Consider the following 21284-nt stretch of genomic DNA (forward strand, 5'->3'; position numbering starts at 1 on the left):
GTCCTCGCTCTTCAGAACAATAAAGTGAATTAGCTCTGGGTTAATCTAGTTCTGTTGTAATGACATTAAGGAATTTTTCAATTAACCTCTTTGACTGGCTGTTGCAAAGGACTTCACAAATGACTTCCCATCCAGCAAGAGCTGGGTGCTTGTGCCTTGGGGACACGGATGCTCAGGATGTGGTCTTATCCATGTCTGCATGCTTGCCCCCGCTTGACAATGCGGATTAGCTGTGTTGCTTTGGCTCTTAACACTGAAAATGAGTTGGCCCCAGATTCCCCACCCCCCCACCCCCCCCTTCTGTTTTTGGGCTTTTAGCAAGGTGGGGTTTGGCCCGTTTGTGTGTCTTTATCTCCTCTTTGAATTCAGCACTTTACAATTAAATCCCTCTCAAGCAACCAGGCTGCTCTCTTTGTTTTCCATAATACAGGAGGCAATATGCTCTATGAAAACCCTCTTCTCCTTTTAGAGTGCATTTAATCTGACAAAGGCGAGTTGCAGACATCGCCGTGGTGTGTGTTTTTTAAAATGCTCGCTTGTTGTCACCTGCTGTAGAGGAGAGATTTGTCGCGGGTGCTGTTAGAACCCTGGTTAAAAGCAATGCAAATCTGTCACCAGGAACATCTCAGATGGCGCTTGTTTTCTTCCCACATTCGCCGTGTTTTCTTTTGCGGGCCCCGGTAATTTGTCTGAAGTGTTCCATCACTTGGCAATAGCAGTGCGGGATTAAGACGGCAGCTGCCGTAAATGAATGTAAACACAGCCTTCGCGCCTTCAAACAGTGGCCTCCAAGACTTGGCCTGCGCTTCCAAGGCGCCGCGTACGTAGCGTGTTTGCCGTGTGTGTATGGGCCCTTTCATCCCTGGGAGCGTATATCTACCACAGTCCTTGATTTATCAAGATGAATCACTGTAGAAGCCACTTCCAGCGTATGCCATGCTCTCTTATAGAAACATATCGCTTAATCCAGCCCAAGTTAGCGGATGGGTGGCTCTTAGAATGGGCATTTACCTCTGAAATTGGTGTGTATGCTCAACGTTGCATGCATCTAGTTTGCATACAAATAAAGAATTATGGTTGTCATGAGGCAGGTAGACTAAATGAGAGGACCAGCTGTCTTGATGTGTTCTCATCAGGCAGAACAGATTCCTCTCTCTCTTGCTGAGTGAGATAAAGTGGTTTTCTTTCTTTTTGTCTGCAGTTAATAATTACCAATAATCTATTCTATCATATTTCAAGATCTCCTACATGGCTCTCAATTTTAAACAACAATTAAAGCAATTAAGACCGTCTCGTTCAGCAGCCATGTTTCATTCAGCGCAAAACGTCCTCTCCCTCCTTGTCCATATGGTACTTTGCAGCAGTGACATAAGGACAGCTTGGAGAACGGAGGAGAGGAAACGATATTGCCTCTCATCCTTAATCTGTCGTTTACCGCGTGGTGTCTTAACTAACCAGGCTGACTCGCAGGGCTATGCTTAAGTGGCAAGCTAGTCATATCTGAGGATGATGAGAAGTGCTGCAACCAATCAAGGGAGAAGTTTGTTTTCTTCTGACGAGGCGCGCTCATGCGTATCGGCCCACGCTGTGAATACGATTAGCAGCGAATGGCGTTCTGAGGGCATTTCCATGTAAATCTCGACACTGCTCCGGCGTAAGTGTAATTGGCTTTCTTGTCATGGAGACATATCAGAACACACCATGCTAAATTGAAACAATTAAAGGCCTCAAATTATTTCTGTTGTCGTGTGACAAATGCGTGACAGATTTCCGCCATTGTGCGCCCCGCTTTGCATAAAGGTCCCGCGTTCAACAACTGTTCAAACGGGCTTCTCAGATGACAGATCGCACCAGATATCGGTCGGGCGGGGGAAAAGGGAGGCAACTGTAACAAATTTAAAGTTATAAAAAATAATGTCTTGTATGGGTGCCGTTTAAATCTGCCCGAATGTGGTCCTTCACGCAGTAGATTAACACGGATGTTGTATTTATATTATCACAGTTAATAAAAGACGGCCTAGGTTATGTAGCTTGGAGTGCTAATGCCATTATAAAACTGTAAGGCAATTACTCTGTTAGCTCTAGCCCGAGGTAATGAATGCATTTAGAAGCATAGGGCCATTAGATGAAGGTACTTCAAAGAGCACAGGAAGAGAGATTCATTTAAATACATGGGTAATTGCTTGACATGAACACATTTGTAATATTTTTTCCTTGTGGATTACACAAAGAATGGGAAAAGAATGGGCTTATGCAAAGAATCAGGCAATCAGCAAAGAATCCAAAGCAATCAGCTTAATAATAAAACAATATTGAGTTTCCACTTTTAATTTCATAATGAATCTAATTTGTTACAGAAGAGAGAAATTGAGTGTGATATAATGTGATATCCAGTCTATTTGTCCATTACTGCCAGAGGGCACAAAATGGTATTATAAATTGTCTTTTTTATATTATGAATAGAAAATTGTTTTATAACAAGATCTTAAAAAGGAGGGTGAATTCAAAAGTCTCTCTTCACTTAACGCGATGCCCGCAAACCAATCTCCTTTCTCATCACTTGACTGCTCACACTTATTACTTTCATATTCACCCTGGACTTTGCATTGAATTTTTATATCTCCACTCCTCCCACAGGGTCAGACTGTCATCTACGATGTTGTCTTAGAATTACGAGGTAAACTTCAATCAGAGGCAGCTTCCCCCCCCCCCACCCACCACCCCCTTTTTTTTCCTCTGTGTAGCAACAATATTAGCGTGCATCCCTTGCTATCCATGAGCACTCCCATATTGGCTTTCTGTCTCCTTACAATTACCACGTGTCTTACTGGTCCCAGGGAGAAGGCTGGTGGAAATCAATATAGCGCAGTAATATTATCAACTGGAGGGTGAAGTCATGGAGGGGGGGGGTAGAGGCGGTGAGTGGGCACGGTGTCGATTTGCCTTTCTGCTAATGCACACCGCCAGTCCTCCAGCTTTATCTTCTTTTTATAGAGTTTGCCTACCTCACCTGCACCCTGTAATAGCTGTTCTCTATATGCTGCTTTCTGTTCTCATTCCAAACGTACATGCCAGCGTTAGCCCGCCGCGGGCTGCTTTATTGGGAATGTGCTTTTGACCCCGAGAGCTGACCCTCAGATGGCAAGCTTAACAATGACGAATCACTTGGTGGGATCATTTACATGCCCCCTGAACCCCATATTTGGGTCCATTAGAGAGCAAATCAAATATTTATGTTGTTTATTGGGAGTGCAGGGTTTCATCTCGCTCCGTGATTGTTTCATGCAAAGGCAGGGAGAGCGTGCCGTATTAAGTGCACGCGCGCCCGGGAAACTAATCTCGGGTTCAGTGTCAGAATCTGTCTCAAAAGCAACACCGCTTGGTATTCGAGGGAAGGGGTAAGGTTTCTCGGCAATAAAGCCTTGTTTGAAAATGTTGCCCTCTTTGCTGAAAAGATGTGGATTTTACAACTTTATAAAATTGAAACAGTGCAACGAGATTGACCGCCGGTGCCCGTGGAGATAGAGGGAGCCGGATGGATATTAAAGGTAAGTGTACTTTACCTTTTAGTCTACGTTTACAGTTGAAATTAGAGTAACATTTCATGTCCGGGTGTTGTTTCCTGTCTCCATGGGGACCGCGTCTAATTGAAACACTTTATACTGAACCAGGGCCTGGCTGTGATGTTCTTATTTCTCCGAATTGCCTTGGTCAAACGTCTAAAGCTACCACACAATCTGGTCTTTATTAAATTGCCTGTTGGACGTTAATGATATTGCTGTGTTGCATGCTGGGATTTAATAGATAAGGTCTTTAAAGGTTTTACAGTATTATTAAAACTCTGAGGTGGCCCCCACTTTACGGCACGCCGAGGGACTTTGAATGTACTAATCAGTCATATTATTACACCTGACACATCTGGAACATCACTCACAAAAATTGTTGCTGGCAGGGTGGCAATTAGTGAAAACACACATTGATTTTATCAATAGGAAATGGACGGAGCAAAAGGAATCAAAGGGGATGAAAGAGAAAAGGAATCAAAGAATTTCTGCGGGGGAGGAAGGAAACACTCGCGCACCTTCGCAGGTCTTTCAATATGGCAGCCAATTCATGTGGCACGGCAGTGCATCTAATGTTGACGTGGCTTTCAACTCCTTCGCCCAGGTTCAAAAGAAAACAATAGGAAAGCCAAAGCGTAATAACACGCAGTCTTTGTCTATTAGCCGCGGTAAGACGAGGGGGTTTACGGCACAGGGTTCTGTAAACAAAAGATTAAACCAAATCGAGCTGCAGAAAATGAAAGGAAAACATGAGTGGGGTAATGAGGGCGCAGACGTCGTTTCTGACCAGATTACCATCTCCACAGACTACTGGAGAGGAAAACGCCTGATTGAGCTATTTTACCACACAGAGAGTTTTCACCTCTCTCCGCACCCAAAACCAATACCATTACCGCTGGTGCTGGCGAGTGGGGAAGCCACACGTGCAGAGGAAATCGGTCACGTTCGGACGGCGGCGGAACGCGTTCCTGTTACATTTCAGACTTGTTTTAACCCGTTTTTGCTCTGCTCTGCTTTTTTATGTGCTGCTACCATACTGACCTTTGGTAACCTCTCGGGATCACCGGGGTGTCTGGGGATGACCTTCTGCAGCCTCTGGAAACCATAGTCGATGGTCGGCTCATTCAGGGCTGCACGGGGGGGAAGAAGGAAAACAGAGATGAAAACCACAACAATGTTTTTTTCTGGGGGGGGGGGGGGGCGGAATAAACTAATTTAGAAATCTCTGCATATCCGTGTGAATTCTTACAGTAAAAAAAAAAAAAGAAGTCATTTCAGAAACCCTAATTTCCAAGAAGTCTCAAGGGTGAGATGATGTTTTATGAAACATCACCGGCTCCACAGGGCGAGCCAGAGAAAATGACACGGACTCCTCTGACACTTGTGTCACCAAGTGTTATTCCATTAACAGCCCTGATGGCCTACATCAGTCTGAGAATCCTTCAGAGGGACCCTCCCCCTTTTTATCTACTTGAGAATATTGACTACAGCAAACTACATAGCAGGGGTCTTTTAATCTAACACAGCTTTAATAATCTGTGAAAGGCTGTCCACACATTGATCTAGTGTAAGTTGCTGTCATTTCACCCTTCTGCGCCGAGCGCGCTGCAACGCCGGCTCCGTGAAATACGGCTGCGGCTTCCGTGGAGCCATTAATCTCTCCCACCCCTCAAATAGTAATCTGGAGCATGAGGCATATTGGGCGATGAATCAGAAGCACAAAGTAAATGAATCATAACCCAGACTTTGGTGAGAGCAGGGCATTTTATGTCTGACAGTCCTAATGGGTAATTGAAGGCTTCCTTACCGCTCCGCCTGATTCTAAACAATCATGTGTACACTCATAGGCCAGGCCAGGCCAGGCTAAGCCAGGCCAGGGGAGGGCAGGGCAGGGAGGGGAGGGGAGGGGAGGGAAAGAGCACGGCAGTGTAAAGGGGAGGGAACAACTTAATAGAGAACATCACTTCTCAATGTAGATATCATTTTCAGGAGAGTAACTCCGCCGAGCCGGGCGCTTCATAAATCAATGGCTTTCTATGGAGACTAATAAGAGCTGCCTGCCTCTATTCATTGTTCAGCCTGTAATTTGGCCCATCACTCATTACTCAGCATGTAATTTCAGCATTAACACCGCACAGCTCACTGAACCTGCCGAACACCAGAGAACGCGGACGCGGGCAGGCGCCACGCACACACACACACACACACGCGCACACACACACACAGAGGCAGGACCATTGAAGCACAAGCCAGGGAGTCGCGGCAAGAAAATGAACATTTAGGTTTCTTGCTCTCCCCCCTCCCCTCTTTTGTTCCTTTTCATCTTCAAACACACGTGTCCACTCATGCATGCATGCATAAGAATCGCAGACATGTTCTAACACGTGCACCGCTTTTGCCAACGCCTGGAGAGTAACTGCCAACCCGGGGATCAAATGGAGCAATTATGTATTGAAGCGTGGACAATGTGGGGTGCTAATCGATAGCAAGGATCCAGCTCCGCCGCGCTGCTGTTCAGCGGTGGTCGCCGGACACACATGACTAAACTTCAGCGTGCACAGGTACTGCTCGAAATCTGATTTGACATGTCATCATGTGTCCATAAATGACAAAGGTCGGCCTGGGATTGCGTTGGAATGCCATCTTCTCCTTAATAAAGGATTGATCGGGCTTATTGATCATACATGACAAGGCTGTAGCAAAGAATTTACCCCTTTTCTTTTGTTATTTCCACTCCCCCCGCCCTCATCTGTGCACTCTGGCGACACTGTGCGTGTTGACACACACCGGCATGCGTGCATATGTGTGTGAGCGGGGGTGCCCAGCCGAGAGGGTGTGCGTGCACAGCAGCCGCTCCAGACCCCGCTGCTCAGTGTGATGTAAATTGTGTATGTGTAAAAAGCACTCCATAATCAGGCCATCCATCATCAGAGGCTGTCAGTGGGCCCTCTCAGGGTGATACATCATGCTCTCCTGTCCTCTGCTTCAGCTGGGGCCTCCACAACCCGCCAGGCATGTTGGGAACACAGCCGGAGAGACGTACAGTACCGGACCAGACCCGGGTCGAGAGGGCTCTTCTATTTGATGGGACCTTTCTGATGATAATGATGCTCTACTGTAAAGGCGGCCCTAAGACTGGCGATGAATGCGGTTTGGAGGGCGGGGGCGTCCTCTGGAGATCAATAAGGGCCCGCGCCGAATTTTATCAGCGGTTTGTGCAGCTTGCAAAACAATTTAACTGGGTGTCAGTGTTGGGCAGTCGCAAACATCAGGCGTGATCTCCACATGCAGACGTGTTGCCGTCTCATCTATCATGGAGATGATCTTTGTAACAACCCCGGCGTAATGAAATTGGTGACACAGGCCGCCATCTGCTATTGATTTCATGCAAATGCTTTTGACAGCTGATGGAGACTTGCATTAGTGCTAAACGGTGCTGTCAGTTGATGAGTTGACAGTTTTGTAGTCGCCGCATGTACGCTGGCGCAGACAGACACAGACAATGTCAATAATCCTGTAAGAGCTGCTGATGATGTATACTGAGCACTTATATTGAATCCGGAGAATAAATGTGTTATGTCTGTATTCATATCCCATTTTTTTTTTCTTTCCACAGCAAAAGATTTTCTTTCATCTGCTGAGCACTTACAAGACTCATTGGGACTGTTCCTCTTAGTTTTTCCTATCCCACACACGTTGACACAAGCACACACACACACACGCTGGGTTTTTTTTGTATTCTTATGTTCCAACTTCACACTCTGTCATAAAGTTTCTCTTTTTAAGATGTAACAATCCAATCTGGCTCTGACCTGCCCTTGTGTGACTCCATGCATGCCAAATTTAGTTTGGCCCTCCTTGTCCTTCCAACACAATATGGGGAAGGGGGGGGGTGTTTGCGCCAAGGGAAGTAAAAGGGGGGGTGCATAAAGAGCACGGCCCCCCTCCTTTGCCCATTCTGTGAGGATTCACAGTTACTGCGGAGAAACATGAGACCCTCCACACATATCCCATAAATCCTGTGCAGGGTGGGGAGTCTAGTCAAGGGGAGGAGGGACTGAGGAAGGTTGGGGGAAGTAGGTTGTGGCAGGATGGAGGGGGGGGGGGGGGTCACTGGCACGTTCCAGTCACGCCCGCTTCCCGGCTCACGGCCAATCAATACCACTTTCCTGTTTTAGAGGCGGGTAATTATGAGGTGGAGAGATTGTGTGACCTCTCACCCCTGCTGCATTACTCGCCTGATATTAAGATAAATTGCCTGATTTTGGGTAAACATATGCTGCAATTCAAACTGTCAGCACTGGTTTGCTCAGGGATAATTTGTATTGATCTCCTGGCTTCTTCCCCATTTTGCTTACTGACCTCACGGATAATTAGAGAAAAAGAGACACAGGGAGGTAAGGCAGGGCTCGCATTTGAATACTTTGCAGGAGAGATGAAGAGTACGCGGACAAAGGGTGGGGGGGCGGGTGGTGAACATTATGGACCAATAGAATTTTAATTTTCACTCATTTTCCATTTAGATGCAGACAGATTGCATGTTCAATTAATTAAGGGTGATATTTTCTGCCTGCCTGTGGTAAACGTACAGACTCAGTGTGGATTTTCTCCTTTCATTGTTTTCTGGAGTCAAGAGAATTTCAAAAATTCAATAAAGTACCATCAAATATAATTATTAATGTAAGAAAGAGAGAGAGAAGACTTTATCCAAGGTAGATATTTTAGATGTTTTCTCACTCTACAGAGTCAATGATCATGTTTCTGAATATGAGCGAATGGAATGCATGACTCGGTGTGCAGCTGTGGCCATATCATTTCCAATTTTGAATATATCACATATGCACAAGTACTCCTGGCCGGATTTCAGTGGAATTTCTGCTGCCTGGAATGCGCACTTCCCGATCTTATTCTGATCTGATGCCTTAATCTGCCTTCCTCCTTCGAAAACCGCAAAAACATTTTCTCTGAGAGCTCTTTTAGGTGCCTCAGCTCGCCACTTCACTTAAAATGTAGAGTGGATGGAGTGTACATGGCATCTGACTGGTGCGCTGCTCCTTCTCCATGTTCTCTGGAAATAGGACACGAGTAACCGCTCTGCAGGAACAGTGTAACATGGCCGACGTTGGCAGCCAGAAGTGCTTACATGGCAATAAACCAGTGCGTGCCCTCGATCTATATGGAAGCGGATTGAACACTGCACGTTGACTTACACTATAAAGGTATAAACATAGGGAAATGTTTGAGCAAAGCAGTAAATTTAAGGGAAATTGTTCCTTGTTAAGTCAGTGAGCCTCAATGGAGGCTTGCACGGAGTGCTAGCATTCCTGCCAGCCATTACAGCTTATTACGATAACTCTATCTTTCCAGGAGATAAAAACCTAGCCTTGTTGCCATTTGCCAGCTATTACTTTCGCTAATTATACTTAACTGCTTCGAGCTTATCTCCACTCCTCCTACACCATTGAACAGTTATTTTTTTCTTCCCCCTTAACACAAATTAGAGGTGGAGTGGGAGTTGGAAGTGGGGGGGGGGCAGATAAACAGCACAGGAAGAAGTTCATTCACGTGTTATTGCATTTGTGACTTGTCAAAGTGTCTGACTGAAGCCTCCCCGGGACCTGTCTCTTTGATGGAAGAACACCAACAGGGATTGATATTTAGCCATCTGCAGCGGGACATAAGTAAAGGGTGCCACTCAGAGTCACTTAGAAGGGTGGAATTTAAATAGTTACCATCCAAAGACCGGCATGCTGCTTCACACTATAGTCAGAGCATCTTCCATTTGTTGAGAAGATAGAGAGAGTGCATGCACGTAGAGGAAAATCCAAGCCAAACCAGATTGGAATTGTCACAGCAAACCCACGCAGAGCAAACCTCATCTGTTTTAACACTGACCATATCATCTCCATCCACTGCCGCCAGTTATCACTGAGTGATTCCATCTCCAGCAGTCTTGAGATGAACAGGAAATTAAAATTTCAAAGATCTGCAGTTAGGATAAATCAATGGAGACAGATCAATGTTCATTGAAATTTCATGAACTTTGAGCCAATACAGATGGAGAAAAAAAAATCCTGGAGAGTTACAGTCTCCAGCAGATATTGCTCCTGCAACAGATAAAATGTAATTAACACGGTTAAAAGGGAGCAGTGTTACAGATTGCACATCCATAATTTCAGGCTCTCTTCATATCGGTTGTGTTATTAAAAATGGCCAGAGACACCTGTTCAATCCTCTTAGATGACATCTAAAGTATGTGTGCCACTTCTCTGAGGACAGCGGTGGACTTTCACACATTACCGGCCAACAGAAATCAAATGGGTTCCCTTCACAGCTGATTGCTGGCGCAAATTAATATTGTAAAATGAAGATCAATACATGGACGGGGCTCAGATCGATGGCGGCTAAATTACGGCCGCGTTTTCCCCCTCATTCAAGATGAGTTGTGTTTTCCTCTCAAAGTCAATACTTCGCTGCCTCCCTCATTCATTTCTCAATAAACTTGCCGATGAATTTCAATCAAAACGCGGCAGCGTAAGGAGGCGCAGGCATGGGAGGAGGGAGCGGGGTCCTTTTAAAGCCCGTCGGGTGTGGATCATGCTGAAAATGGGGCAAGAAGAGGAGGAGGCGGAAAAAAGAGGAGGAGGAGGGGAGAGATCCTCGTCTATCAAGCACCCCCCTCCCCTCCTTCCCCCCTGCCTTTTCTGTCTATCTTTCCTCCGACGGAAAACTGATGCCGTGGCTCGGTGAGGACAATCCATTTTAAGAGCCATTACAAACAGACCTCTAACGATACGGTGGGACAAAAAGTGGGTCCAATTAAAAAATAAATCAATGAGTGCCATCCTCACTGCAAGGAAAAACACACCCATACTTTCATTTTATTTATTTTTTCCTTTTGAAAGATAACCCCTCTGTGTTTCTCCGAGAGGCGTGATGGGGAAAACACATGCCCAACTGCAAGTGCTTATTTCAATCAATTTCCCAGAGCTGGATTTCACAGGTCACTTGCTGATAACACGCTGTGGAATAATGCCACCGCGTGCGTCTCAAAGCCTACCTGACAAGCTGCCTGACAGTAGGGGAGTGCTTGCACGTGTCACATCAACCCTCTAATTGGACACAAGGACCTTCCTCCGTGGAACCTTGTCACGCTACGCACAAGCTCGCGAGGCCTTCAAACCAGTAGTGGATAACTTGGCAACCGGCGTCAAGTCCACTCCTGCAGAGCTGATGCTAAATACCAGAGTTTGTAATGAGACAGGCAGGTATGTGGACACGACTAGCGGATAACATGCTTTGACATGTGTTAAAACCCTTCTGCCAATGAGGTACAACCCAGCTAACCAGGGGCTCGCGTGTTTTTATCCTGTGGGGGGAATTCCTGTGGGGAAATTTCTATGCGATTTACCTAAAAACGTCTCAAAATGAAGCTCTTATGGGTGCAGGATTCAGCAGCCGAGACTGTGGCATTCTTACGTAACGTACGGTATTTAATGTTTCCTCTTCTCAAGTTGATCTGTTTACATGCCGCCCTGGATGCCTTTGATTATAGCATATCTTGGCTGTTGGCCACACCCCAGAACTGAGCAGCCACCAAACCCAACCCTGCAGGATCGGAAATGAAAAGGAAGCAGTCCATCTGATCGGCCTCTCGCTCTGCGACTTCAAAGTGACGGTTGGGCGGAGAGGAGGGCACGGACGGGCCTGAGTCACGAGCTGAACAGCAAAGGGTCCTATCTGATGTGGCCTGATAAAGTTGTCTCCATTTGTTTATCGGCTTTGGGGGGTTTTCAGACTACATTACATGCTGTTCCTTTTTCTAAGACTACAGCAGGAAGTGAGGTTACATTTGGAATTGAGAAGGCGGAATCACTATTTATATCTGTAATTCGTTTCATTAAAAGTTGGTTGTGATCGATTGGCCCATTATATATTGTAGTTCCTGCTTAACTACAGAGAACATCTTCCTTTTCCATCCCTCGCAGGGCTGACATTTCTTGATCTCCGGGAGTATTGAGTGAAGCACACATGACCCCTTTGTCCTTATGTTGATGAATGACTGCTTCATACCCATTTTGTCAGATTTTGGTGCAGTGGAGTCAATAGCGTCACCTTGACGAGGAAAGTTTGTGATCCATCAGCCCTCAAGGCTGTCTGGCCTCAACGAAGGCAAAAGCAGGTGCACCGTATGGGGCGTCCACTGCTTCACCACTGCGCTATGATCTTGTGAGGTCGAATGAATGGCTCTTATTACTGCCGCTTTACAGTGAAAGGGAAGAAAAAAAAACGCTTGACTTGTACTAATAGCTGGGAAGCCCTGCCGGTCACCAAAGGTCTGAAGACGAAGCACCCTGTCAGTGCCCAGCTTGGGAAATTAGCAAATAATGTTCCCTTCCCCCTGACAAATGTGTGACAGCTCGCCTTCGCCAATCATTCTCTCCTAACGTTATGATGCATGTCCTGGATCCCCACTGGAGGATACAGGCGAAGTTTACTGACCCTCAATTTACCCATGACAAATGGGGTCCCGGTAAATGTGCGTTTTCTGGGGCGCGGAAGGGGCTCATTTTAAGCAATCCTGGTTATGTGGATGTCACTGATTAGGATAAATAGTGACTGAGTGTGTTAGGACTGCTTGCAGAACCATATTACCAGGGGCCTGCACCGTTTCCCCCTGGAGGGGAGCTCTCCCGAAAACTTAGCCGGGATAGAAAACCAAAAGCTCTAATGCAATTAGGAGTTTAGATTGGAGACGTTGTGCAGTCAAAGTTTTTATTTATGATGCACTCTTTCCAAACAGGAATGAAGCTATAAAGCGAAAAGGTTAAGATGCTGTAAATGGGGCTGAAAATTGAGGCTTTTTGTTTGAGAAATGTCTGATCAAACCAGCATGTGCAGTGTGCAGGGTTTAATAAGTGGAAAGTATAATATAGTATTGACCTCAGGTACAGCCAGGACTTTCTCCTTTTGATTTTCTACAACCTTGCTGACAGTTGGACCAATGGATAACCAATACATGGATTAGTCAGAGGACAAGCTGGCCAACTCTAAGGGAGAGCTTAATGATAGAGGGTCAAATGTGTGTTCTGTAACGTAGAAAAGCCCGACCAACATTTCATTCCTTTAAAAAGTACCAATTAAAGAGCGGAAATACACGCTGTAACCCAGTCTGCTAAAGTTTTATATAGTATGTCTGCTTGTCTCATTAGTGTTTTAAACATTGAATAGTCAATGCCAATGGTATTATTTGACACACACTACAGGGTGCTCCCTTTCTGAGAATGGATTGTGAGTTTTGGAACGCTTCCAGGGTACTAACCCGAGTGAGGACGTGTTCTGCTGCTGTTCAAATTGGCTGGACTCTTCTCTATGTTGGCTCTCGGTAATTTGTGATAATTTCTTAAATTGAGCGAGTTAAATCTCCACAATTAGGGTGATGGTGCAAGAAGAGTCAACATGACGGAGAAGAAAATGTCAAAAAGAGACATTTCTCTGCAGCCGTGCTCCCCGGTCATGCTTGAAGACGCGCGCTTTGATAACCAGACCTTTGATTTGCATGTCTCCGGAATGACAGAACATTTTGTGCCATTTAATCAGCACCGTGTCACCACATATGCCCTTTCTAGCGAAGGTAATTTGCTATTGTAACTCCGGGTCATGTCAAACCCATTTGCTTGTGCAGCGCAATCCATTTTAACGTGGGGTAACGTAGGAAAGCTACGCTTTGAAATGAGGTGTTTCACGCTTAAATACGCGATCGACTCACATGCGCGCAAGGATGTCTGCCAATTGAGCTTTTAGAGAAGTAGCTAACATCCTTTTACCTGGCAATTATTGTCCATATGGAGTCAGTGATGCCTTGTTCTAACGGCGTGCGTTCCGCACTCTTTAACCGGCGCATTCTCTCAGGCGTCAAACCTTTGTACAATCAGGGTGAGCCACATGGGGAATAGCAGAGCAGAGGAACTGGACCTGTCTATTGGTGACTTTCTCTTTTAATTCAGCGCACTAATCAATTGCACCACCGTTGCCTCCAGGGGTAATTGTATCTTTATACTAACTGGAAGTGAGTAGGAACCCGGGGAAGACGGAGAGGAGGAATGGAGGTGGGGGTGCAACAAAGACGGAGAGACGGGGACACATTTCCCCAGTAAAACCTGATGGTAATCATCCCAATCCGCTTAGCCTCTGTGACTAATGGGGTCTGTTCTTAAGGGACCTGGCACTTTCACCAGGGTGCTATAGAAGCCATTAATGTCTTAACTTATACACCTTCTCGAGGCTGTGCAGAAACACATGTGCACATGTGCACACACGCCCACGTGCACTTTCCGTGCTGACTCTCACACAAACAGACTGGCGTGCCCTTACGTGGCCACTGCTCTCCTGTTTCATTATCTTGGTGCCTTGTTGGCCTCTGCTCCACTCCTGCTAGGGAGGTTAAATGCAGGAGAGCTTGGCCAGACTGCACGGTTGGAGGAGAAGGGGACGGATGGATGGGGGTGGTAGCGGTGGTGGTTTGTGGAGTAAGGGAGAGGTGGTTGGGGGAGCGACTTGATGAGAAACAGCTGCACCAGGATTGGAGGGGTCTGGACAGGGGTGGCGGGGGGGTTGAAGGGTGTTCCAGACCCCACTTTGCAATTCTGCTGAGCTCAAGGCCACGGTTGTGCCGGAGACCGGGGGTGCTGGGGGAAGTGAGAGCGCTCTGACGCGCCCCTGTTTCGGTCTGCCCATCAGAGTTAGAACAGACAGAGGCTTCCAGGTCAGACAGGTTCTGACCCCCACAACCTCTGTCTCCTCGCCAATGATGACAGATAAGACCACCACTTCCTCCTGTTTGCCACGATAATCAGATTCTTTACTTACAGTGTGACTCACACACGTTTCCCTCTCATACCCCCCCCCACACCCCCCTGTTGTTTCTTTGCATACTTTTCTCTGATGAATTCATATTAAGGACACATGAGAATACCTTCAGACTCGCTCATGCACTTAACTTGGATATTATGTTTCTCATCTGATTCAGGAAAAAAAGAATGAAATCACATTTTGCCTTACAAAATCAGCAAATTAGCGGGGCGTTATCCTGTCTCATGAGCAGGCAGATAAAGAGAATTGACAGAATGAGTGATCCTGACAGCTTGAGTTTAACAGAGCTTGGCAGCACCCTGATATGATGGCGGGTCAGAGAGGGATCAAGTTACATTTTTAGGTTCCCCTTTTTTAAAAAGAGAAGTTTTTAGCTAGCAGCGCAGCTTTCACATGTTTAACTTTTAATACAGGACAGTGATTAGGTCATTATTAGTGTGTAGACTCGGGTCTACAGGCACCGTCTAGAGACAGCGAGAAGGGCAGCAACAGGATAAGAGCAAGGAAACAAGAGAGGGTGTGAGAAAGAGGTTTCAACTCACCAGTGTAGACAAATCTCCCAGGGGCACCTTTGCAGAACTGCTTGGACTTGTAGGACAGCGTGACTTCCACAACACCAGGGATGTGCCGAGGGGGAGTCTGGACCCGGATGGCGTGAGGAGTTATCAGCTGGGTTGACGAGAAAGGATAAGAAATAGTCAGTAATTCAGTAATAACAAAACATGACACTGTGTTTTGTAATAACAGAAAACCAGATGATTGCTAATGCTAATTAAACAGTATCATACCTCGCTCCATACGAGCATGGTGCCAAACACAACTTGTAGCCCGTCAAAGAAGTTGTCTCCTATGATGATGACAGTGGCTCCACCAGTGGTCCATCCCTCGCTTGGGCTGATAGCCTTGATGCACGGGGTGGCTGCTTATCCAAGACAAAGAGAAGAGCAAATTCAGCATCTGAGCTTCAATTGTCAAGCTCATGTCTCTTTCCCCTAAGACACATTACTGCATCACCTCTGTGTTCAGCCCTCCTTGTCTCTCACAAAGACATATCATGGAAATTGCCTCCGGAAAAAAAAAAAAAAGAAAATGATGGATTTGTCCTTTAAGGCCCGAGAATCAAAATCATTTATCAGTGCGCTGGAGTGGTGTAGTTAAGCAGACCCTTCAAATGGTCCACTTCACAAAGGCTAAATGCTGGGCTCGCCAGGAAAATGATTTGATGGAGCAAATTATGTGTCAGGGCAAAATGTAGCGATCAGAATTGATTAAGCATGCAGCCGCATGTACAGTAAGAATTTCAAAGTTGAACACATCTCAAATGAGTCAAGAATACAGGCTGTTAAAGTGGAAATGACAAGCTAAAGCTTTACGGCTTCACCTTATTTCATTACCTTTGTTCTGCATATGTAGTACAGCGAGTGTTGGCTCAGGTTTCATAACGCCAAATGCACTCATGAATTATTCAAAAAGAGTTTGTATATTTTTTTTCTTGCTCTCTTTTTGTGATCGATTTGATCCATTTCATATTGTTTATTACGGTGCTTTTCATCTGGCATGACTTCTGCGTTGTTGCCCTGTCATTCATCAACAGTCCGAGTTGTTATTATAATCTAATTTGAGAGATCTGGCGCCTCACATTCGCTGTCATTTGATGCATTACCTTAATATGGTGTTCAACGCAACACCGTGTTTACAGCAGCAACGGCGTGACAGTCGGCCATAAAATAGAAATATCAAATTTAATCTATTTCCATCAATATCCTTTAACGCACAGTGAATTCTGCGTGTTTATTTCCTCCCCTATTTAACTATTTCAGCCAGTTCTCTTCTTTCCCATACAAGCTCAGTTGTAAACCTCTATTATCCTTTCCATCCAGTAAGTAAATCACACTCAGCCATTGTTGTATGGATCACCCCAGACAAGACATCTCCCTTTGTTTGCCTTGCTGTTGGGTCTGTTCAGGTCATGTTTGCTCTCTCTCCTGCCCATAAAGTGCACACACACATCGGTACTACAGGGAATCTGACTTTAACAGGCGCTGTTGACTTCATGCTAATCACCTCGTACAGATTTTCATTTGTGAGGCCTGGAGGAGTGACATTTGCTTTCCTTAATTGCGAAGCGGAGCATCTGAAAGAGGACCAACCCTCTATGGGCATGCCGGGCCCCCTCTAAGGGCCTGACCTTCATCAGTGCGGACGATTACAGCAAATAATTCACCCTTCAAAATTACTGTAAACAAATTGACTTTGGGGATGGGGGGGGCGGGTTTGCAGGAGGGGGGAGGAGGCAAAAAAAAAAAAAGAGGGCCTGATGGTGACGGTGACTGTCGGGGGGCAGCTGCAGCCTTTACATACAACAGGCACGCACAAACGCACGCACACACACACGCAGACGCACCACCTCGGAAATCCCAGCGCCCCCTCCCACACACAGAAGGACCCATGGAGAGGCAGCGACTGAGGCCCTAAGCCGTCCATCCTTCTGCCTCGAAAAATTTGCATACGTCTCAATGCACAGGCAGAGAGGGGAGCATGTGCTGAATGGGGACCGTGGCGAAGTGGATTACACAGTCAGCACAGGCGATCTGATGACAGACACGCACGGTGCCCCCCCCCCCAGCAGATGATGGGCATCACAAGGAGCAGACGGATGAGGACGCAAAGAGCGAGTGTTGCGTCACTAAACCTTTACAAACTTCGTGTAACTGTTGAAAATCCCATCTTCTGAGTTCACGCACGGTTCAGGGGAGGGGGGTTGAGGGGAGGGGGGGGGGGGGGGGTGCGGTCCAATGACCCCCACGGCAGCGTGTTCATGATTCGATCTTCATTTTCCCCTATCTGGCGTTGAGGTTAGGCGTAGAGGACGTCAAAACTGATCCAAGATCTGAGCAGAGGAGGTCCCGGCTCTAGTATTGTGATACTCAAACAGGTCTGATGTGGCCCCAAGAAGCCGTCCTTTGTTCTGCCTGCTGAAATGTGTTGTAATTGTGCTGTGGGATGTCCAGATGGTCGGTTGATAGTGCAGCTGATGGGATTATACCTTTTACCTCTCCCTGGGCCATCTGTTCCCTTTGACTCTCTCTCCCTCTCCTCCTCTGCTCCTCTCAACCTCTCTCTTACACTCTCTCCTTCTCTTTCTCCTTCCCTCCTCTGCTTTGCCCCTCTTCCTCCATCGTTCCCTCGCTTTCTTCCTTTTACACCCAGCAGTCTGGATTCACTTGTCTTTATTGCATAAACCCTAACAGCATTACAGCCACTTGGCATGCAAATGAGGCGGGCGCTGCAGGCTCTGTGGCGACTCTTCTATATTGTCTGGGGCTCTGTCATGGTGAAACACAACCAAGGAGCTCGTGTGTGTCTGCGTGAGGGGACGAGAGAATGGAAAGGAGGAAAAGAAACTGAATTTGGAAGTGTCACTGCTACTGCGGCTGTGTGTGTGTGTCTGTGTGCGAGTGGGGTGACAGCTATTTGTGAGCATGTTTATGCACCTTTGAGCCTGAATCTATACATGTTTGAGTGACAGCCAACCACAAAGCACATTCATGTCTGAATGCATAATGTGCTTGTTGTGCGACAGTACGCACAAGTGAACAAAAATGCCTCTTTGTGAGGTTCAGCCTGTCATCTACTTGCTGTCCCAGTTCTGAAACAGTAGGGGGCAGCACCTCTTGATCAATGCGAGGCGAGCGGTGGAAGCGACGCTTCTCGGCTTCAGCCAGCTGCACGTCTGAGACTTCTCGCCCAGTGAACTTGCGGGGAAGAATGTGTTGCTAATTTGAAGCACGCTGTCTGTCTGCCTGCTAGTTGTCAGAGCCGGGCGGAGGTTGTGACTGAAGTTACACTTCATGAACAGGATCTCCGTTTCAGATGTGTCACATTGCTCATCGTTAGACGTCCAGCAACACCAGTGGCCATTGCTGATGTATATCAAATTAGTTTGAGCTAAGAAAAAAATAAAAAGGCAACTTCTGAGATGTATTTTAGTTATTAGACGAGGACATGTGCAACTGGGTGGTTGACAGTAGCGTCTTTTCTTGCTTTACGGGGCGTTACTCTGCTGCTTTGAAGAGTGTACTGAAGGGAGGAAGAAAACAGGGTGGGTTGGGGGTAACCTGTAAAGAACATACACTCTCAGACACACACACACACACACCCACGCACATGCACGCACGCATAGACAACACATGCGGTCCCGTGGGAGTGTGGAAACATGGAGGCGAGGGCTCAACCTCTTTAATTGCTCCTCTCATTAAGAAACCGGTTGCTAGGCGATCCACACCTATCGTGTCATAAACGTGAAACACACAAACAGAACGTCAGCGAACATAATGACTTTGGTGCTCCGGGCAGGACTTTAATTATTTGATTTTGTTCTCCAGTATAGGAGTCATTAATAAAGACAAAAACAAATAGATTAGCTTTCCCCCCACTAGGACCAGAGAGCACTGAGATATATTAATTGTCAGGACTTTTTTATTAGTAGTTGTTGTATTAAACATTACATTTGCTTTTGGTGATAGAACCATTAATGCCCATTAATGTGTAGAGAAGCCAGCTTTAGTCAGTGGTGTATATAAACTGTTTGCCCAGTTATAATTGGCTCCTCAAATCGGAAGATAAGCAATTTGCACAGTTGTTCCAAGTCAGTTCTCTCCTTTTCTTTTCTTTTTTTTTCCCCTTTCTTGCAAACTTTAGAGTCAGCTGCGTGTGGAGGCCGCGAGGGTCAGAAGGTTATGTTAAGTGCATTTACTTTTTAGATTTCCCATGGTTTGGTGGTCCTTCTTCTCTCTCTCTTGGCTGAGCAGGCAATCAGTCTATCATATGGAATCAGTTGGAAGAAAAACAGTAAGTTCTGTTTTTCTCATAGCCCCTTTCCCCCCCTCCGCCCTCCAACACACACACACCCTTCTTTCTCTCTCCTTCCTCCGCCGTTTCACTCTCTCACAGCTAAATCGGCAGAACCCAATGACAGGAAATTGAGCTCACAGCCAAATTCTTAAGCAATTTGATCATGTTTCGCATGGGCTTTTAGGACAAATGTAGGTGCATTAGGAGGCTGAAAGTGGCGGAACATTTTTTAATTGTGATTTCTTATCCCGAGATATCGGAATGATAAATAAAGATTGATACCTCTAATTTCCAGTCAAGCCACAATAACAAGTATGGAGGCAAAAAAAAAAAAAGCAAATTAAAAAGTAATAAAAGTGAACGTGATGGAGGGCCAGATGTTTCGTAGGAACTAGGAACAACTAGGTGGGTGACTGCAGGATGATGGGTGGGTGACGGAAAGAAACGATGAGGGGGGGAAAAGGAGTGCAGCAAATTATAAGATGCAAAAAATGTGCCTACCATTCTCCAGATAAGGAGGCGTACCTTCTGAAGGGTCGAGTCTGCGAGCCCTTCGCCCATGCTTGGAATTGTTATGTACAAACATGTTGTCGGAAACAGCCAAGACATGGCCGTCAACGTTGACGGTCGTCGATACGACAACCTGCAACGGGAATGAGAGTGAAGCGTGTCATTAATTAACGAGAAACAGAAGAACAGGCATCAGGGCATACGGACAGACCGGACAGACCGCCTTACCTTCGCCTCGTGGCCGTTTTTCTTTAACGCTTTTTAGCGTCTTGCGTTTCTGCATGCCTAATTGACTTTTCAATCACTAAAATTCCATTTCCGTTTACCCACTCTACCAACTGTCATCAGAGCCGAAGCTCAAAATTATTGATCAGCTCGTCCATCTATTTGAGGGTGGAAGGCCTCCCTTTTAAAATATTACTGGAGTCATTAGCAACTCAACCGTGCTCCATCCCATCACTCAACCGACATTTTACTGGGATCGGATTCCAAGCCACACTCCATATTTCATAATGCTTATTTTTGTTGTTGTTTTTTGGCTACCACATCTCCAAACACGGAGCCACATGTGAATAGCCAAAGTGTTTTTTGAGCCGGAAACAGAGAGCCCCTCTCAGGTTTGCTTCGCCGGTGAGTGACCTCGGAGTAGCAGTGGAATTTAGGGGGCTCTCTCTCGCTCTCCCTTTTTTTCTAGTTATGGGAAGGGTGGGGGTGTAAGGAGAGAGAGGGGGAAGTGAAAGAGCTCCATTCTTATGAGCAGGTTCAGTGCTGGGCCAAGCGAAGGATGATGGATTGGGCCCTTTCTGGCCTCCAGCTGGTTTTTGGGGGTAATAAGTGGAGTGGAAGGCATGCAGAATACACAACTTTGGCTATTGAAACACCTATGTCGGAGCATCTGGGAAACCTATTTAGGGGAAAACCACATGCTAACTGTTGGACCAAACTCTCAGGATGAGCATGGACATTAATAAAAATCCAGATCCTTGTTGTTGGAGACATATTTATGTGTATTTTACTTTCACAAAAAGAGCTTGGCTTCAGTTTTCTTCTTTCTTGTTTTGAGGGGTGAAAGCCCTCGGTGGCTGTCATGCATCAGTCCACATTCACCCCGAGGGAAGATTTGAGAAGCCAGAGGAGGTCTAATAGTGGTGACATCAGGAGGGGACACCCTGTCTTTTCTGTTTCATGTCTGGGCTTCCTTCCTGGAGGATATTGACTTGTGTGTCTATCACAGGGCGCCCCCACCACCACCACTTTGGATTTTGTAACTACACCGATGATCACAAATCACACTAAACTCTGACTATCTCATCTTGACCTGGAGGGTAAAAAATGTCTCCGTTGGTTGGTTGGTTGGTTGGTTAGTTGGTTGGTTAGTTGTTTATTTGTTTGGTTGGTTGGTTGGTTGGGTGGATAGATGGACTGAAAAGGGGTCGGGACTAACTGACACACTAGACGGTGTCGAGTTAGAGAAGCACTAAAAGT

At 46.3% G+C, this 21284-nt stretch overlaps 1 protein-coding gene across 6 annotated transcripts in view; it reads right to left on the reverse strand.

The window, feature by feature from the left end:
* Positions 1–21284, reverse strand: part of ebf3b (EBF transcription factor 3b) — a 66028-nt gene that overhangs the window by 5483 nt on the left and 39261 nt on the right. For 2 of the 6 annotated variants that reach the window (XM_029834707.1, XM_011603238.2), the window contains exons 8-11: positions 19791–19932; positions 15224–15357; positions 14978–15104; positions 4605–4693 (exon numbers count right to left, since the gene is read on the reverse strand). In XM_029834707.1, the coding sequence (XP_029690567.1) occupies positions 4605–4693; positions 14978–15104; positions 15224–15357; positions 19791–19932 (492 nt within the window). The remainder of the gene's footprint in view (positions 1–4604; positions 4694–14977; positions 15105–15223; positions 15358–19790; positions 19933–21284) is intronic. The other 4 variants (XM_029834709.1, XM_003963952.3, XM_029834708.1 and 1 more) reach the window with 2 other exon arrangements.

The sequence above is a fragment of the Takifugu rubripes genome, chromosome 4, assembly GCF_901000725.2.
Source record: "Takifugu rubripes chromosome 4, fTakRub1.2, whole genome shotgun sequence".
NCBI classification, from domain to species: domain Eukaryota; kingdom Metazoa; phylum Chordata; class Actinopteri; order Tetraodontiformes; family Tetraodontidae; genus Takifugu; species Takifugu rubripes.